This window comes from Aulostomus chinensis, chromosome 19, assembly GCF_037954235.1.
Source record: "Aulostomus chinensis isolate RoL2024-O1b breed Wild chromosome 19, RoL_Achi_v1.0, whole genome shotgun sequence".
Taxonomy (NCBI): Eukaryota; Metazoa; Chordata; class Actinopteri; order Syngnathiformes; family Aulostomidae; genus Aulostomus; species Aulostomus chinensis.
In genome coordinates, this window is record NC_141338.1 from 4,434,117 (window position 1) to 4,454,386 (window position 20,270).

The window sequence follows — 20,270 nt, forward strand, 5'->3', positions numbered from 1 at the left end:
CATACCCCCACAGCCTTGGTTTGTCATTCCATCGAAGATGGCAAAGATTGACTGTGTGTTTGACGCTAGAAGGGATGTGTGTGTTTAAGTTATCCTAGCATCACAGCGAGCAGCTACTAAACTAAACTGACAGCACCGACTCCTCATTATCACTGTAGCGCAGCTGCCAAACACACTGTTGCTGTGCTTTCTAGGCCACAGAGGACCTTGTGTGGGTTTATTCCTGCCATAGTTGTACACAGCCTTTTCTTTTTCATGGTAAAGATGTGTAGTCTGGTGTGTCTGTTATTGTCTTCAACACGTGGGGATCATCAGAATCGCCGACCAGCTTGTTGCTGATGTAATTTCCTGTTGTCACAACCAATGAAAAGAGCGCACAAATTCTCAGCCTTTAACCCACATAGCTCCCACACCCGCAAGGCATCATGGGTCAGCAGCGCGTGCTCTTGCTGCTTCATCAGCTGTTGAGGCAGAGCTCCAGCTCAGAGTTGACACAGTTCAGACCCGATTATTATGCAAATATAGGTGGAAATAAAAGGGCCTTTCTGCACTCTGGACATACTGCCAAGCAGCTACAACGGGCTTAGGCTAACACTGAGCTCAGCTGGAAAGAGCCGGCACAGCAGTTAAAGCACCCTGAGTTACAGTTAATTCACTTACTAAAGCAGGAAAGCCTCATAGATTACATGTAGTTCAGTATGTGGTGTCATTTGTGTTTATTCCTTTGAAAGTATGAATAAACAATAGTATACATACTTCTCTTGGGATCCACACAAAATACATACACTACAATACGTACATATTTGGTATGTCTGCATAGTATTTGTCCACAACTCTGATCCCCCCATAGATATCCTGGGGATCCATCAATACAGAGTCCTGATCCGTTTCTCTGATTTTGCGAGATAATACAGTTGCCCACTTCGTGTAGTTTACAGTTAAGAACAAGGTCAACAGCTACTACAGTCCAAACCATAACCGATCATTTTCTATCATAAATGGCACAAAGCATTAAACCCTTTTACGGAAGTCTAGACCCAGCAAGTCTGACATTTTTTTTGATTAATCAATTAATTGTTGAAGAGGACATTAAACAAAATGTTAAAACACCAATCTGTTAGGAAACGCTTTTGATCCATCCCAGTTCTGATTTTTAAGATTGTATCAGGTTATCCAATTGTTGAATTGAGTATATGAAAAATATCTTGAACTCGTTGACTTACTGAGGCAAATGAAATCATCTGTACGTCCTTCAGAGACACAGTACCTAAACTTATGCATGAGATCTTAATTCCTTAAGCATTCATACAAAGAGATGATTATAATCCTGAGTTTAAATACAATAAAGTATGCTCCATAGATCCTGCATAGATATTAGTCCTCTGAGTTATTATTCCTCTCTGTGTGGGTGTTTTGACTGACCTCAGCACTCCCTTTCACCTACTCACATTCCCATTGTTCAGAAATAACAGTAACAGAATAGAAAAGCCTGAATTCTCTCATATCTGTCACTGTGGAGAGAGAGTTTTTGAGATAAGTAGTTACTGGATTGGTAAGAGTTTCCTTTCTTGAGAAGGTTCATGGACACACATTGAGTTAGTTTTATGTATTATTAAACATTTAAAAGTTTCTGATGCCTTGCTGTTGCAAATATTTAAGGGTTAAATATGACAGTACCACATTAATCTGCATTGTAATTGTTTAAAATAAGAGTGCCTTTCTAGTTCCTAATGATCTCCATTACTGTAGTCTCATAGAGAGTGGGTTTTATATCTGTGTCGTCAGTTGGATTCGCCATTCATCCTGTGACTCCTTAAGCTCATCAACATACGCAGTCTGTTCTGTCATTACATTTGTCCCATCATGTTGAAATAAATCCAAAGCTAATTGGTATTTTTTAAACAAGGCTCGGCTTATTTCCAGGCCATAAATCTCAGCCTCTCAAATGAAGAGATTATTTATCCCTGTGTGTATTTCCTTCATTAACTAGAGGGCCTCTGAGTATTTATCCCTGGAAGAGATAACATATCAGAGCCTCAGCTCAGTTTATGTGTGTAAGAAATAAGGTACAAGGAGAAGAAACAGTGAGTCCATGTATTTTTGTTGGCATAGCTGCTGCCACATGAAGGCCATAGGACTCAACAAGATACTGATGAAGATATTAATGTGCCAGCAGAAAAGAAAGCGTATTTGACATGGATGAGTCCTGACGAGTTGAGTTCTAAGAGTTACTTATGTTTGAAAAGCCGATGCAAAAGTGCTGTTGTGTGCTGCGTTGAGGTTTTGTGGTTTTCTTTTTAGCTGGAGAGAAACTCTTAACTGTCCTCCCCTGGCAAACAAATCCCTCAATTAGGGGTTTAGATTCACGGCCCCGTTATCCACAAAGCCAGAGCTTCTCGAGGAACCCCCAGCTCTCTGTGTAGTGGCGTTCCCCACTCATAAAACATTAGAAAGCTTATGCAGTGCCCTCGTTTCTCACTTCAGTTCTGCCACTAGTGGTACCAGTATTTTAATGACGGTTGCCTTTGTTTACTGAGCTTCCTCATTTGAGTGATGACAAGCCCGGGTGGTCCAGGAAGTGCATCTGTGGCAACATCTTGTTTAGCTGGAAACGGCTAACAATCCTCTTTTTGTGTGTGTGTTTGTATATCTATTTTATGCCATGCCTTGAAGCGAAGTTCCCACAAGGTAGGTCCAGCGGAGAGAGAGACTGCTATATCTGTGGGAACACACACTGTCTCGACGTTGTGTCTCAACATACACACATACACACACACACTCACTCCCGCAGAGACTGATACACAACCTCGACCAGGTTATTGTTAACATGCCTTGTCCTGTCTGCTCCCCGTACAGTTGCTTGCCTCACTGTCTACTGCTGAATACTTTCTTAACTTCACGTTTACATGTATGATAAAAGAAAATTAGAGAAATGCTGAACACACTGCAGAAGGTAATAACAGCTGTCTGTCCCATTTCCTTTTTGATCCTCTTGCCTTGTCTGCAATCCCTCTCAAGACCTGTGTAGGTGTAGAATGCTTTATAGATACAGAAATTGGGAATTGACAGCCTTATTTTGTGGGCACAATTGTTCATAATAGGGCTCAAATTGCTTGTTGCCACAGAGTGATAATAATAATAATAATAATAATAATAATAATAATAACAATAACAATAATAAAAATAATGATAATAACAATAATAATAATGAAAAGCTGCTTTTATTGTGAAAGCCACATCACTGCACTAGAAGGGGTGTTTGTGCAGGAAACAGGAAAAAACATAAGAGATTATCACTACGTCAACTGTCTGCACGTAGAAGGTTGGAAGCAATAAGTGAGTGACAGCAAAAAAGGTTACTTCTAGGAAATGACAACAGGATGTAATGCGTCTATAAGCCGAGCAGATTGTTATGAGGGTATCCACCAGGTTGCCATGGTGATGTTGTTTTCCTCACTTTGCATGCACCTACAATAGCATAGCACATCCTGCATCCATGCTTGCATGCTCACAGGCCGCACGTGGACTGACACAGCTGGACTTACACGTGTGATTTTTAGCTTTTCTCTGGATTGCACATTCTTTCCCCACCAAGCTATTAACTGTTATCCCTTCTGTGCTGGAAATAATGCACCTTTGTCTGCTCTGGTGTCTTCCTTTTCTTCTATTATGTCATTTATTACTTACCCATATGTGTGTGAGTGTGATAGTCTGAGACATGAAAAACTCAGGCCTCGGATTTGTGCGTGGGTGAAAACTGGTTTAAGTACTTCAAAATCAGGGTGGTGTGTTCTCTGCTACCCTGCACAGCTACGGTATACAGATGAAGTGTTTCTGCTCACCTACATTCAAATGCTGATTAAAATCACAGGTTCATAGGATCCTCTCTTTGTTATCAAGGACCCAATGAAACTAGTGTCTCTGGTGGGCAGGTCTCAGATCAGATCGAAAGAGGAAACAGATATGAGTACCGGTACTTAGCTGCAGGAACACACACACACACACACACACACACACACACACACACACTCCACATGCTGTTTAGCTGAGATAATCTCATCTCCATCTGCTTGCCACGGATCTGTAATAGGCTGTTCCTGCTGTGTTTCTGACTGCCTGCTTTTCCTCCTTGAGACAGAACTAGCTTAATGCTATCAACTTTAGTGACAGTATAGATTGTCCAGCCTGGTTGAGCAATCAAATCCCAATCCTTCCATTCTAGAGCTCGGCCTATGCTGGATTCTTGTTGCTAATAACAATATTAGGGAGTAAAAACACATTCATCAATATATCAATCACTCTAATGTCTGTACTCGGGTCGGACACTTCCACCGAGACCTCGACCATGGAAGCATTGTTCAGAGTACTTGGGTTATGTTATGTTGGAAGGTGTTTTCTATGTGCTGGTTTGTGGTTTTCACCATTTGGAAGAAGTCTTTAAATTTCTTGATCCCAGCTGCTTTCTGCCAGACAATCTTTGTGATAAATAGAGGGCAGTGGGAGGGTGCATACCTCCACCGAGGCGGCCTCAGAGAAACCCAATTATTTGCTATGTTAAACAGATTCTCCCTGAAATTGAACGGGTTCGTCCCTGGCCCATTCCATGCCCCCTGACAAGCTTGGTGAAAATTTGCCTCATGGTTTTTGTGTGAACCTGCTTACAGGCAAACAGCATATTTTTGTCCTGCATTATGGTCTGTAAGAGAAGTTTGGATTCTGGTGCATTTAGTGAAACGTGCACCAGTATGATGGGATATTGACCAATAGATGGGTCAGGCTCTATGCCACGCTGAAGCACGCTCTTTTTATTTGATTGCCCACATGTAGTTCAGTGCTATTGGCTGTTACTGACTGACTTGGATTAATACTCGTGACTGTAAAAGCTCCATGTTTATTTGTCTTAATGTGCATGCCTGAGTCCTTGTATATGCACAAATCTGTCCTACTAATATAGGTTTTTGTGCTCTGGCTGAGTGTTTGTTTAAGGCCTATATCTGTTAAGGAGACGCTGATATTTTAGTGAGCAGAGCACGTGTGTGATGTGCACGGTTGTTTGCTTCTCTGTCTTCAGGCACGACAGCAAGCTCAGATGAGGCACCAGATGGCTGCTGACAGCAAGAGCGACTACTCCTCCTACCTGCAGAAGTTCAACCAGGAGCAAAATGAACATTACTACACTGTTATCCCCAACATATTCCAGGTAAATACAACGGCCCCATGAAAACGATATTTCGTCTGATTTATTGTATCAGACTACTCATTTTATTATGGGAAATACACAATTTTGAACTGAAAAATCACTCTGGTGCATTTATGTGCAGTCATTTGTTAGTTCCCCCTTCTGGGTTCACAACTAAAAATAACAAGTCTTAATTATCAAAACCACATTTATTCTGTATTCATGTATGTATTTTTGTGGAATAAGTGTTGTATGTTACATGTTGACACAAGTGTCACTATTTTGTGAGTTTTTGAATCAGAATTTTACTATTTTTAGTTTTTAACTTTCCAAGCATTGTTTTTACAGTGGAGGGTCAAGAGATTTATTATGCCGTCTTGCTCTCGATCAACAGCTAAATACAGCTTCTCTGCAAAGAACACCATCTAAAAATGATCATTTATTTATCAGTGACTCACGGTTAGAGGTCTTCAATTCATGAAGAAGTTTTGTCCCCTTTTATGAAGTCCTGATGAAATCAGAGTTTAGAAAATACTAGCAAATCACTGGAACTGGAGGCTGAAGATAAACAACAGCAACTAATACAAAAGAACTACCACACTAAAACAGTTCCAGCTCCACATCATGAGTGTGACCTGCTTGCACATTCAGTTGATTTGTTCATTGGCCAGTTGCCAATGTTAATACGGTGAGCAGTGGAACTTCCTGGTAGTGCAGGTGCTTGATAGTTTGGCCCTTGAAGACTGCTAGCACAGTGCTCGCACTCCTCTTGTATAACGCTTTTTGGGGGCGTTTGTGGGTGGTCGGTGCAAAAAAAAATGGGAGAACATCAGAAAACAAGAAGGCGTTATACTAAAATGTGAAAAAATACACAAATAAAAAACTGAATATGAAGTACAGACCTCTCTGTAGTAAAGGCCTTGAACCCTCCGTGCCTGATGTTGAAAAGATGTTTGAGCCAGGGCCAGTGTTTGAGGAAATGCAGTGGTGAAGCTGGGATTTGTACTTGAATATGCATATCTCTTCATGTAGAAACTTCAAGACATGGAGGAGAAACGAATCGAGAGGATAGGGGTGTGTATGAAGACATTTGCAGATGTGGACCGCCAGGTGCTGCCCATCGTGGGGAAATGTTTAGATGGCATGACGAAAGCTGCCGAGTCCATCGAGCCAAAGACTGTGAGTATACACTGGGACTGACATATGGGACGTATTACTCACTCAGCCACGGTGTCTGTCAGTAACCACCCACACACTCCGGTGCTTGAGCTTTCACTTAAGCAACAAGTGTGCTGGGGGGTTAATATCTTAAGGGGTTTTTTTAAAAATAAAAACAGCCCACCTGTGAGCAGCAAAGTGATATAGGAGGACGCGGCTGTCACAGAGCAGGGCTGAACAAAACGGTTCAATTTATGTGTTGACTTCTCTTTTATAGTCAGAAAATCAATGAGCTGTGAGCGCACACCGTATTTCAACAACCAACAGTTCCCCAAGAAATACAAACCATAACTGTCAAAGGCAAAACCGTTTAACTGAGCACGAGTGATTTCCTCCAGAAATACCTCCATGTTCATTCATTCATAAATTCATATATATGTGTGTGTGTGTATAAACACATATATACACAAATATACACACAAACACAAAAAAAATATATATACACACACACACACACACACACACACACACACACACGTGTGTATATATATATATGCATGCACCAACAGCAACACAACAAATTCCTCGTATGTATAAAACCATACTTGGCAATAAAGTCTTTTCTGATATATATATATATATATATATACACACACACACACACACATATATGAATGAGAGAGACAAGATATGCATGAACAGTTTTTTTTTTTTGCAATGCTCCCTCAAATATCATTCATGATATTTCAATGACAAATATGTTTGAGGCAGAACATTTTACTTTTTGAGTAATAGCTTTTATGATATTGTTTGGAAAACAAATTCAGATTGGCTATTAATAGCTGGCTGATTTGGTCAGGCCCTAGCCAACACTGATAAGTCTGCATTATAAGATATAGTCTAATGGTAGCCAACTGGGCCCCAGTATAACATGTTGATACATGATAGGAGACATCAGATTACAGCCTATCATGTAAAAGCCAGAGCACTATGATTTCATTATTCACAGTAATCTAACGCTAAGTGTCATAATTGTAATAATTCAGTGGTCCCAGATGAAATAATACTGGACATGATAAATAAAGAATTTAAGCATCATCATTGTTTTATCATGGAATCATGGTCTTTTGAATCAGAGCGGTAGGGCACTTAGAGATTCCCGCCTACACACTTTCTTGTCAGCAGTTTTGAGTGTTCACTGGAAGTGTGGCCGCAGAGGAAGCATCTCTGCAGTCCATTAAATTTAATATGTGTTCTGGAAATAGAAGGAAGTTCAGCACTGTGCTTCCTTCAGATTGAACTCATGAGATCCACCAACAACCTTATTGTGTTCAGGCTGCACAACTAAAACCTGCTAATTTGTTGTTTGATTATGTAAAAGAAAACAACCAGTGTGATATATTGCCATGTCACATGTTGGCTGCTGTGTGACAAAAACAAGACTATTGCTAGGGAGTGTGTGTGTGTGTGTGTGTGTGTATCTAGAGAGATGACTCCAGCCTGGCTGCTGCAGTTAACAACAGCAGGAATATCATGCCACATGTTCCTCTTTCTGTCTCTTATTATTCCTTTTTCATGGTATGCAGGGCACAGCAGCAGATCTTTTGACCCCTGGCCCTCACCCTGGCCAGACCCCTTCTCTTATCAACTTAGATAGGCCACATGAGTAATGTGTCTCTTCCTGTGTCTGACGAGCCTGGTTGTGTCTTAACCTCAGTGTTTTTGTCATAACTCCTGCGTGACAGATCTAGGTCTTGCCATTTCTATTCTGTGGCTCACAAACAGAATTGTGACTCCGAGAAGAGCTCTCCTCTCATCACACACACTTGGACTGTTATCAGAAAAAGCTCCTTAAAACAAAGAGCGTCTCCAGGACACTGTTATGTTGCGTCTTATCACTGGACCTGCTAAGCTAGAAAATCAAAGGAAGCATGTGGTAACCCCTCTTAAATTTAGAGAATCTTATTTGGCCAATCTGAAAGTTGGCATTGCTATCTGTTTCCTCGACGAAGAGACACTAAAGTTTCTCATATTGAATCTTGGATAAAGGCTGAAAATTTGTTGTGCAGTAAACAAGTTTATGAGACTTACTCATATTGTTTCGGGACAATCTTCACGAATGAAAGCCAATTCTATGATTTCTGAAGCACCGGGTCTTTCTCTGATGCACAGTCTGACCATAGCAGCAGTTGTTGCACTCAGTGTGGTCATTTGGAGTAGCAACACCAACCACGTGTCACAGGAAAGGTCTTCTTTTTGTTGTCATTCAACTCCACTATCCTTCAGGCATTTAAAATTGCGGAGTATCCATTTAGCTGCTGATTGTGAGAATCAGGGTGTGTAAAATGTGGCTGCCTAAACACCTGGCTACGCAGCTCTGATGTAATGATTGGTGAACATCTCGCAAAGCTTACATTACGTTCTGAATAAAACATCCTGCAGAGGCAGGACTTCAACATCAACTTTGCACTAATTCTGTTTCATATCTGGGACAGTATCTGTTGCATGACTTTCAACTGTGTTAACTTTTTTCGAGTTCTCCTCTGTCGATATTTAAAGAATAATGGGGGTATAAATATGTGAGGCTTTCACTGATCGCTGTAACTTTCTCTGATTAGGATTCAAAGCAGGTGGTGGAGTCTTTTAAGTCCGGGTTCGAGCCACCGGGTGATGTGGAGTTTGAGGACTATGGCCAGGCCATGAAGAGGACGGCATCTGACACCAGTCTGACCAACTCGAGAGAGGGAAAGGAGAAGCCCATTGTCAAGACCAAGGGCAAATTGTGGCCTTTCATTAAGAACAAGAACAAGGTAACACATGAATGCTCACTTATTACAGCGTGTCCTTTACGCTGATGTTCAGCAAAACCTCACAAGTTCTGCAGTTCATTTCCAGCAGCTTTGTACTGTTCAAGCGTAAAAGTGGCTACAGAAACGAGTTGGGTTTTGCATTTGTGACAGGAGCAGTGCTGGTTATGTGTTTAATTTCATTTCATTTGTGTCAATTATTTGACTTTTGTTCACTTCAAGCTCAAGAAATGTGTTGCTAGTTCACTGTTAGTATTTGCAAATTCTGTTGTTATTATTTGCCACATGTTTCCTCCTCCCTGGCAATCACCCTCACCATTATGGAGCATCTCGTCTGTAACACCCACTAATACATCTCTACCTTTGTGGACAGACTCAACTGGCAGATATTAACTTGCTGTCAGACCTGAAATAACAAGTCTCCCTTTCTCCTATTGACTGACTTTGGTGATCAACTTTAAATAGCCGCCTTCAGTTTCCTGCTCAACAAAACTGATCTATGGCTGTCTTTTGGGCTGATGGCACAGATGGTATTGAATTATTAGATCAGAGTGTGAATGAGTCATTGTGTGTGTGTGCGTGTGTATGCAAGAGAAGCTGCAAGAGGCTGGAAGACAGTGCAGTACTATTGAAAAGAGAGAAACAAACTGCCCTGTACTTCTGTGAAGGGGTGGACAATCTGGCAATCTTAGATTGTGGAAGACTAATTTGTTTCCTGCTGTAGAAGCTTCCCTTCTCACATGAACTAAACCAATGCGTGACTGGCTGTTACAGTTTTGGCGATACTTAATGAGCCTGCTAAACATCTTGAAGGTGTCACTGAATCTGTTAGCAGAAGAAGATACTGAAGGAAGACGGGTCTCTGTAGTCTGCAATGTTTCTCAATTGAAGGTTGCAGGGGAACTATCAGGATAACTGGCGATCACATGCACCACGGGCAGTGCACTTTAATTGGAACATATTGATTTTTGAAGACATTCATTCTTTGCACTGACATTACATTTGTATTTGCTGCTGGCTTGTACAAGTTCAAGACGTTCACTTTTATTCTGATCAGTATTGTTTTCTGACTTATTCAAACTGATACTTAGGCCAATATAACAGTCAGTGAATATTTGGTTTGTTTCTCAATGGAACCGCACAGTTGTGGTAAAAAAATCTGAATATCAATTATTTTGACTGACATTACATTTGCGATATGCTGTGCACTGTTTGAGGGAACGTAAGTGCTTACATTAGTCTTTGAATTTTTATTTAAAACTCAATATAAAGGATAACGCGTGGGGATGTGTATCAAAGGCATGTTTCTGGAACATACTGGATGCAGGACATCTCTACAGCATCACGATTGTTCTTGAACAAATGTTGCACCGTCCAGTGATTTGAAAATTGCTGTTGGCCGTGTTGACCAGTTGTGCAGCCTCATTTTTTTCACTTGGCTTAATTTGTAATATAGTTGCAGTGGTATTTTGGAATAAGGTTGACAGCTATCGTGTTATTTCGACAAAACACCTGTTTTCAGTCCATGGATTCTTTTGGCCAGGTCGCCCACCCTGAATGTCTGTGTACAGAAAATGAACTGATTTATTTAGCAGGTTTGTTTCTATCCTCCGTGCTTGATATATTTAGGGTTAATTTTCTAAGTGGAGTGTTTTTGCAGCCCTACAACAAGGTATTTACACTGTACATGAACTCATGCAAGCATAACAAACATTGTAGTGGTATTTCTCTCCTTGATAATTCCAGTGTTTGTTTCTGGGAGAACGGTTTCTGAATGACTTGGCTGTGCATGATCTTGTAGAACTCATCATTGCCTCTAACTCTGAAACTACTGGTTGATGAAATATGCAGTCCGATGTTTTAGGGCAGCAATACACAATTAGCTTTCTCCGATGATGACCTCAAATTCAGCTGCTCATATCCTCGGGGATGTGGGGAATTTTTCGTCCTAGTTGGCATGCCATGAGGTTCGTAACAAAAAGGGAAAAGGATTCCTAAAATGGAAGCCTGCATGCGCTTTGACTGAAGCTCTGCTGTTTGCTTTGTTCCAGCAGCCGCTTGCTTTAACACATTCTACGCTTCCTGCTCACTCTGAGTTTTCTTCTTTTTGAATTTTTTTATGTTTTATGACACATTTCCACAACATAACAACTGATATACTGGATTTGATGTTCCTTTGGTTGTCTTTTATGTTCTGTTTGGGTTTTCTGTTGTGTGTTTGTTTTTTTAATATTTGTAGAGGAGGCTTATTTATTTCGTTTTGTGTTCCCTCCTCCTTTTCCTCCTTTTTTCCGTTGGATTCTCGCCCCCTTCTTCCATGTTTTTCTTCCTCCTCTCCGTCACGGCTCCCTCTCTTACTGGTAGCTTATGTCCCTGTTAACATCCCCCCGCCAGCCCCCACCTGCCCCCCCAGCCTCATCCCCGCCCTCACCCTCTGCTGTTCCCAACGACCCCCAGTCTCCCAAGCAGCACAAGGAGCCTCTCTCCCACCGCCTCAACGACTTCATGACCTCCAAACCCAAAATGCACTGCCTCCGGAGCCTGAGGCGAGGGGTAAGTGTTTGTGTCCAGCAAGCTTTGTGCATGTGTGCGTGTTAAGTGTTTGTACACCTGCACCTGAGCTCTATACCTGCTGCACTGTATGAGTGAGGTATCGCCCTGGTCCATGTCCTTATGCCTTTGTTCAAAGGTATCAGAAGTACATTTTCATGGTCACAATGCCTACATAGTTAATGCACGTATAGCCCCTTTTCTGCTGGCCAAAAACCCGGCTAACATTTGTTAACGTCAGGCTTTTTTTGCTAAGGGAAAGGTTTTCCCCCCTTTTTCTCCCCAATTGTTCAGTTCTCCCTACCAAGCTGTCCTGGTTTTTGCTCCACCCTCTGCTGCTCTGGGGAGCACTGTGGCCTACTGTATTCTTCCTCCTTCACGTGGAGTTGTTTGCCGCATCTTTTCACCTGGTGAGCTGCACCTGTAGGATATAGTGCATGGGAGATTCACAGCCCCGACTGACCTAGGGGGGCGCTAGAGCAGCGATCAGGACACGAAGCCTCACCTGGCTCTCCATCTACAGGGCATCAAAGCCCCAATTAAACCAGAGGTAACACATGGGAATAAAGCAGTGACCCTTCACGATGGTAGACAGTTCAATAGACCACCACCCTGTATGGGCACCTTGGAAATATTATGATTCGTATTCAGTCCTGGTTCCAATGACGCTGCAGTAGACATGGCCCCAGTCAAAGCCATGGTGAGCATGGTAATTTGCTGCCTGTGTCTGACCCAGCCGCAGTCTTTAACATCGTTCAGATGGCGATGAGTTTTTAAAAAAATACTAACCACCAAAGCACCATCACTACCCTCCAGGTAGTCAAAAGTGACACCCCAGAGTGAAGAAACAAAACAAAAAAAGCATGCTTTCAGCCGATTTAAAACCCAAATTTAAAACCTGGAAGTATATGGAGAGGGAATATGTAGGTGATGTGACCTCAGTTAGGAAAGATAACACACACCAGCTAAGACTTGAATTTCCTCTCTCATAGGTTTCTCGCAGGTATACAGCAAACCGTGCAGCTTCACTCATACAGTGCTGAGGCCCTTTGCTCATGTAGCATGCTTCTGTAGCACATAACAATGAATCCATCTACCTTTCCGACTCACTCATCTTGTCCCTTCATCCTCCATATTAACTCACAATGACAGTCCATCTCACCAACTTTCCCCCCTCTGACAGAGATTAACAAGATGCCTAAGCAGCAGCATGGAGGCTACAGTTTCTCCCTGTGCACTTCTTTGCTGGAGGCAGATGTTTGTTTGTTTTATTTTGCACATGATAAAGGAAAAGAAGATGACTAAACCTCACCATATGAATCAAGCGATGGGTTGGGGTTTTTGCTGCAGGCTGACTGAGTCTGATTGAGATGGATCGTAGAGTTATTTTAGAAAGCTTCCCGGAGGTTGGCCTTATCAGCACCATGCCAGCCGGGGTGTCATCAACAATTCCCATTCTAAAGTCCAGTGTGTGTTGTAATGGAAGTGCTGGGTCAAAGCACGCCATCCCACAATGCCCTTCATCCCCCAGTTCTCCCTGACCTCAGGAATGGGCGGTTACTCACGTGTTCCTTCCGGACACTGCTAACACAGTCTTGTTTGTGCTCGTACTGTAAAAGGGCAGCAGTTATTCAAAGTAAAAAATATTCACATGAATGCTAGCATGGACAATGTAACAGTGCTACAGTGAACTATCTAAGTATATAATAGAGGAAATTATTGAAGGTTAACAGAAAAAAGGAAGTGTGTATTTTCTTTTGCACCCAGCAGCTCTAACAGGAAGTGCACACTTCTGAAAGCGGAAGTGCTGTAATAGCTTTCTAGAGGAGAGATTAGAGAAAAGGTGCAGCATTAATTCAGAGCCTTTGTGTTTGATTCCGCACAGATTCAGAGGAGTGACCTTTCTGCAGCTTTTCATAGCACAAGAAAAAGGTTATTTGGAGGTGATGGGAGCTTTGTGTTGGAAGAGTTGGGAGAATCAGATGCTTCATTTAAACGCTCTCCGTTCCATACTTCACAAGGACATATATAACCAATCTGTTCTCCTTTTCATGTCCGACAGCAACCTGTTTGTTTGTTTCGTGTATATAGATGTTCTTATTTATTTTATATATCTCTACAATATGAGTGCTTTGTTTTTTGGGGAAAAAAATCAGTGATATACCATTGTTTAATCAAGCAAAGCAACATGGAGAACATGGTTAATCCAGTAAATACCAGGTCCTGTAGGGACACCAGCTCCACTGCCTCACTGGCACAGTTTAGGCTAAACCCTCTCAACAGCTGCTCATGGGGAGTTAGGCCTTCTCCTTTAGCACACAGACCTGGATCCACCTGCTCAAGTCCAGGTCGGTCGAGTTTAGTTTATTGGTATTAGTGTGTACGGTATGTTGTCCAATATCTGATGACCTGAAACTTTTTTTTTTTTGGACAGAACTTGATTCAGGAATGGAATGCCCCACTTCCAATCAAGTTTATTATTTCAGTGCACTGATGTCATTTTGGGAAATAAAGATTATATTTTAAAATTATGATATATTCTGTAGCAGTTACATATCTTTGTCATATGCTTTTGACACATTTGAGGGATCGCTGAACCGCACAGCCCCCCCCCCACCCCTGAAAAAAAAGCTCTAGTTATTACATATATGAAGTGATGTCATTGTTTACTGCTCTGATGTCTATCATTTTGGATGATTAAGTTCATTGTCCAGAAATTCTTCTCCCTCCTCTATATACGTCTTTTATGAGATCATTGTAAGTACACATGCAGGCTGATGTAACAGTATGGGAATGTCCTTACTTCCAAGTATCAGCCCCCCAAAAGTGTGCAGTTAAAATACATTTTTATTAGATTCTGTTTCAGCTACAGCTGAAATAAACTTAGATTCCTCTCCCAGCTCATGCAAGGCAAACATTTATCACGTTAGGGATTAGGGTGGTTGTGCCAGTGGAGGCGGGGTGTTGTGTCTCCCTGCACAGTGGAGGGATGTCTACCACTGCAGGACAGCCTTTGTCTAGCAAACTTTAGCTGTCAAACACATTCACAGTGTATCTGCGCATCCATGTGTGTAATGTCAACACGTGTTGATTAAGGCAATATACACAGATGGAGCTTAAGGTGTTTTTCTGATTGACAACACTGTATTCTCTCTGACGACCACCTCAGCAGCAATCCCCGCGCTCGCTCATTTGTCACAAAGAACTTATGAAGAGGACTCTGGGCCGACCCACATATGCTTTCGAAGCCAGGCAATATGTTGTAAGTGTGTGAGAGGGTCGCGAGTGTGTTTCTGTGAGGAATACTGAATGATTGCAGGCGCGTGTGTTGTTAAACACAGACAGTAGCCTCATTGATTATAGATATTAATCTCTAGAAAGAGATGGTTGATCTTTCATAAAGGAGGCTAGTGTCTGTGTCTGGTTCCGTGTTGATCTCATGGCTCTTGTCACATGTAGAAACGAGAATGGCAGAAGATGATGACTTCATCCCCCATCACATGTATCAGCTTGAGATCCTCTTGTTGCTCGCCGTGTGCTGCAGCTGTTTCAGACCTTCCCTGCCGAGCATCTCTTTGGGGTCAATTCACAAAGTGTCACAAGCACCTGGGGATGTGGAGGATAGCGGATGAGAGGGTGCCATTAATCATCCCGCCCAGCACTCACCCATCCTCTCTATTTAAATCTCACTCTCAGGTGGATGGAACAGTAGGCGAGGTGTTGGTCACACTTTGGATCTGGCTGCAGCCTAGAATTCACCCCTCCAGTGCTTTAATTGTGCTGGCGTGCCATACTGCAGCAGTGTTATCTGTATGTACGGACCATAAATATATGTGTATATCAATGTCTGTCCCTGTGGTTGGAACGGCTTCAGATAGATCTGTGGACCAGATATCTTTTTCCTTTTTTATACCTCATGGTTACTGACAGTCATGACATCCCGTCAGCTTGAGGGAACATTTCAAGATGTAGCTGTTGAAGGGTCAAGGTCAATACAACTTTGTTGAGGGAAGAAGATATCTCAGGAAAGCTTGGAAGGGATTTCGTCATGTCTGGTGTTAAAGCCCGCTTGCACTGGACACACAAACCTTTTGGGAAATATTCTCATTCGACACCGTCCCCTAGGCCAGACAAGAAGAGAGAATCTCTTCTCTCCTCTGTGCTGCATCAGGGAGCTGAGACCCACAGACACCGGCTGACCGCTAGTTAGCTCACTGCTAGTTAGTTTTGCACAATGAATGAGTGTTGCTTCGATCCTTTTCCTTTTTTTATACCTCAGAGCAGTTGAAAGTTGTTGAACGACCTCCTTTTCTCCTGAACTGAGTGCCAATAGAATTTTGATTAGATTTGCCATAAACATGATTGTGGGATGATGAGCTGATTTTATTTTAGTGTTCCATCGCATTCTTGTGAACCCAATACCAACTGGGAAATTCATTACATGCAGGTGCAAACATCGGCTTGGACACAATGGCCAGTTCATTAGGCTTTGATTGCCATGAACAAATGAGTACATTTTTTACTTGCATGTGTATTCCTTTCATTACCCATCAGTCATGCAGTTGTTAAATACTCAAATGTCCTTCTAGATTTGTCTCAAGGACAGGCTACAGCTATGAAATATCATTTCGTACTCAGGATTAATAGTTGAAACAGTTTGGTAGCTTTCTGTGTGCTGCGGTAAAAAGAGTGGTATCACTCCCCTGTGTCACAGGACCATCCTCCCCCTCAGTGTCTTGGAAGAATCTGATGACCTCACTATGGTTTATCAGGATGTCTCTGTATGGCAAGAATGAGAAGGTCAGAGAGCTGCTCTCATCATTGAATGGATCCTTTTCAGTTTGAAAAATGATCTCCGTTGACAGGACAGTTCCTGGTATTTTGTCCAACCCATTTAAACAGGTGCAGTAAGAATGTAATGAAATGGACAGCTGATGAATATGAAAGCCTTTACTAATCAGTATGAGTATGTTCCGTCTGAATGATACAGTGGAATATTTACTTGTGAAGGATAACCTGCAGGATTAACTAATACGCAGCACGTTGTGAAACAATGATGCTCCGAGCTCACCAAATAGCTTCCTCAGTTCCATCGTGTCTTATTCAGAGGCCACGAGCTGGGTTAGTATGAGACACAGCAGCTTTTCAACCGTCATCAGCACTGAACTCCATGTAAAGAATGTGCATCAACCGCTATGGCTGTAAGGGAGGTTGAAGAAGGAGGGGCTTGTGCGTATCTTGCTTTTGATAGAGAATGGACGCCACGGTCGAGATTTGAGAATGTGAAATCAAATGTAGAAAATTCAAAAAATGTTTTGCTTGAAGTGCAGCTATGTAGAGGTCAAAGGTGCAGGTGCTTGAGCACCACCCGGCATTTGCTGTTACCTTAAAACATGTTTTTGGCTGCATATCAAGAATTCAGAGACTGATGTTGACAATTTTTATATCCTAAAGGTTCTCTCTCATAAAATGTACTCAAAGTCACTGTTCCTCTTCATGACAAGACTGGAATGAAACAGAGTATATTTCACTACCAACAAGGTTCATTAGAATAAGTTGAAAAGGCATACTTAAAGTACACGGCATCACAGTCTAGAGAAGTACTCTGTATGAATGGTCTTTGTAGTTACAAAATGAAGCCTCATACGCCAGAAATATGAGACTAAATTAGCAATGGGGGTTTGAGGGGGAGGTTCATAAGTCGTCATGGTGATAGACATTGCAGGCAATTTCAGGTGGATGACTTGATTAGTGGGCTAAAGCGAGTGGAGCTTCTCGGTGCGCCAGCCTGTGAGCCTCTAACAGGATTACAAGTCATCTGCTCCGGCTCTACCAGCCAACGGTGTTCACCTGCTCACTTCTCTCCTCTTTGTAATCAAAACATAACCTCGTCCTCCTCTCAAGAACAACTCAGCAAATCGCCTGAACTAAGCTGTTAAAACATTTTGGTAACCGTTTCTTTTGGCGACCCTTCTGCGCTTGCTTCTTAGCTCATGATTACCCTTGCTTATTTTGCTTTCGACGTCTTTTGTTTGAAGTGTATTAAAGACACGAGCCATTAGATGTGTGAAGTCAGTTTTGAAAGTTTCCAATCTGAGTAAAGTGTCTCCCCAGCTGTCTCTTCCTCCTTGTCAACATCAGACCGGCTGTTGTGATACATGCTTTTGGCGCCCTCTGCTGTCATATGCGTGTCATTGTAATGGTGGCAGAGTGGGCTCATGAAGTAAAGGGTACATTTGTTCTTGTTGCAGTCACTCCCCCTTTACTCCTGCCTCTACATTTATTTTCCTTTGTCTTCCCTTAGTTTTACTCCTTCTTTACTTCATGCTTGTCAGATATTTTGGCCTTTTTGCCAACTTATTTCTCATTTTTCATAAATCCATCATGTTAGAAATGTTGGACTTCATCATAGTAGAAAAGAGTGGTCATTATAGCTGAGGTTATTGTAGAAATTTAAGACACAAATTGCATCTAAATTATAAATGCCTCAGCTTTAATACCCTCTTTTTGAATTGGTGAAGTTTGGCAGTAAAAAGCAAAATCATCAAATTCATAAAAGCAATTATTGTGAAAAGGAAAATGGCCTTTATATTCTCCCGATGCTGATTGTGTTGTCTCTTTCTCTCTCCTGCTCCTCGCCATTTCTCCCCTCCATGAAGCTTTCTCTCAAGCTGGTAAGCATGACCGTATAACCACACGACCGTAGCAGCATGACCAGAGCCCGCATGTCACGTCTCCCCTGTAACACATTGTTAATAACGCTCTGTATGACCTTATGTTTTTGTTGTGCTTCTCTCTTTTTTTTTAATCTGAGTTTATTTATTTTTGCCGTGGCATAACGATGGACCTCAAACTCATGTCGATGTCTCATTTGTGTGTTATTTTTGTTTGTTTTTATGTTTTTTGTTTGTGTGGTTTCTGTGGTGCAGATCACACTCAATTCCCACGTCCGGAATCTCATTGAGGTGATCAGATTTACTCTGTGTTATATCTGTCTGTCTCCTAGTCTGTCTGGTAGCCCGTCCTGTCGCGACGATCAGCATGGACTTGTAACGAATACTAATCTGATCTTGTGTATTAGGTGCTCACTCGTGTCCTTACACTGCATGCAAATTACAGTACATTTATAGAAAACCGTTGTGAATAATTCATTCGTGTACAAGACAGAACAGACAAAACAGTCATTTAACATTTTGGGAATTACGCTTATCCACTTGTCAGGGCTAAGATGAGAAGTTTGGTAGCAAGCAGACGGTTGGTATACAGTGCCTAGCATATGGCATAGCATAAAGAGCAGTACCATAGGGAAACAGCTAGCATGGCTCTGTCTAAAATGTAACTAGCATCAGCCTATTTAGCATCATCTTGTTTGTCTGATATGTGCTAATAGAAAAAAACCATCAAAGCCATGACTGGCTCGCTGGCCACTGTGTGCAGGTCACCTTTTGACAGTGCTAAGCTAGCCATTTCTCCTTGCTTCTAGCATTTATGCTAAGTTAATAAAGCCCTTGGCTTCAGTGTTTCCCAGCATGAAAGTGAACAAACTTATAGCCATTCCTTCAATTTTAATGTAAATCTTATCATTTGTGAAATCACAGTATCCACCTTATGTGATGTGTTGTTGTCTTTGTGTCAACACTGATATGATGGACGACAACTGACCTGTAAACTCTTATCCATCTTTAACTTGCCTTACAAAACGATAACTAAAAAACTGCTCATAGTATTAGTTTAGTTCTGAGTTAACTTCAATCATGTAGAACCACAGTAAATTGCATTTTTCCTCGATCATTGTGTTTTTGTTTGTCTTGAGGTATATAGTGGATATAAACACTAATACATGACTCTTAGTATAAGTTGTTAGCAAGAAAGGAGCATGATTCTGCATGTTGACTGACAGGCTTTTGTTGTGTTGCATGCCTGGTAAGTGTTGCATGCCGCTACGAGGAGGAAGGGTAAGGTTGCCGTGGTAACCCGGCTCCACGTGTTTGACCAGGCTCATGTGCAGTGAATCCTGACCTCAAGTCTGTAGCTCCAGCAGTCACATCCTGTGGTGCCTCTGTGGGAAATCTCAACGAGTTCCAAACGCCGGCCTTGACCTAGCCAGTCCACGCAACAGTCGGCTCCCCTTTACTGACAGACTCGACCAAACAGTCTTCACTCTGTTACAAACCTACTGAGCCCCAGTTGGTCCAACGTTCTTGATAAATAGTCAGTATCAATTAAATAATTTGATTCACTGATTAAAACTAGACATCTTCACTCCTATTTTCACTCTAATTGTAAAAGTTTTAAGAGTTAAGAGAGCCCGTCCATCTTTGTTTTCACGACAGCTTTTCAAGGAATTATTTATTTTGTTCCATTTATAGCTCTGAGTGATTAACTGCTGTCATGAAAAATGACAATATTGAAATAAATGAGATGTAGTATAGATGTAATTGTTTTTATGAAATGAAGAGGGAGGTTTTATATCATATTTGATTAATAAATTACAGTTAATACATGCTGCTGTAAAGTTTAATTGATTCTTTCACAAATGTATCAGTTCATTGATGATTTCTCCATTTAGTGACGTT

The 20,270-nt window shown here is 41.7% G+C and overlaps 1 protein-coding gene across 23 annotated transcripts in view; it reads left to right on the top strand.

Moving 5' to 3' along the window:
* fnbp1b (formin binding protein 1b) overlaps window positions 1-20,270 on the top strand; it is a 59,175-nt gene that overhangs the window by 32,223 nt on the left and 6,682 nt on the right. For 6 of the 23 annotated variants that reach the window (XM_086188477.1, XM_086188476.1, XM_086188464.1 and 3 more), the window contains exons 7-13: window positions 2,674-2,688; window positions 5,072-5,200; window positions 6,212-6,358; window positions 8,956-9,147; window positions 11,509-11,697; window positions 18,354-18,368; window positions 18,624-18,659. In XM_086188477.1, coding sequence (XP_086044603.1) covers window positions 2,674-2,688; window positions 5,072-5,200; window positions 6,212-6,358; window positions 8,956-9,147; window positions 11,509-11,697; window positions 18,354-18,368; window positions 18,624-18,659 — 723 coding nt within the window. The remainder of the gene's footprint in view (window positions 1-2,673; window positions 2,689-5,071; window positions 5,201-6,211; window positions 6,359-8,955; window positions 9,148-11,508; window positions 11,698-18,353; window positions 18,369-18,623; window positions 18,660-20,270) is intronic. The other 17 variants (XM_086188469.1, XM_086188470.1, XM_086188488.1 and 14 more) reach the window with 15 other exon arrangements.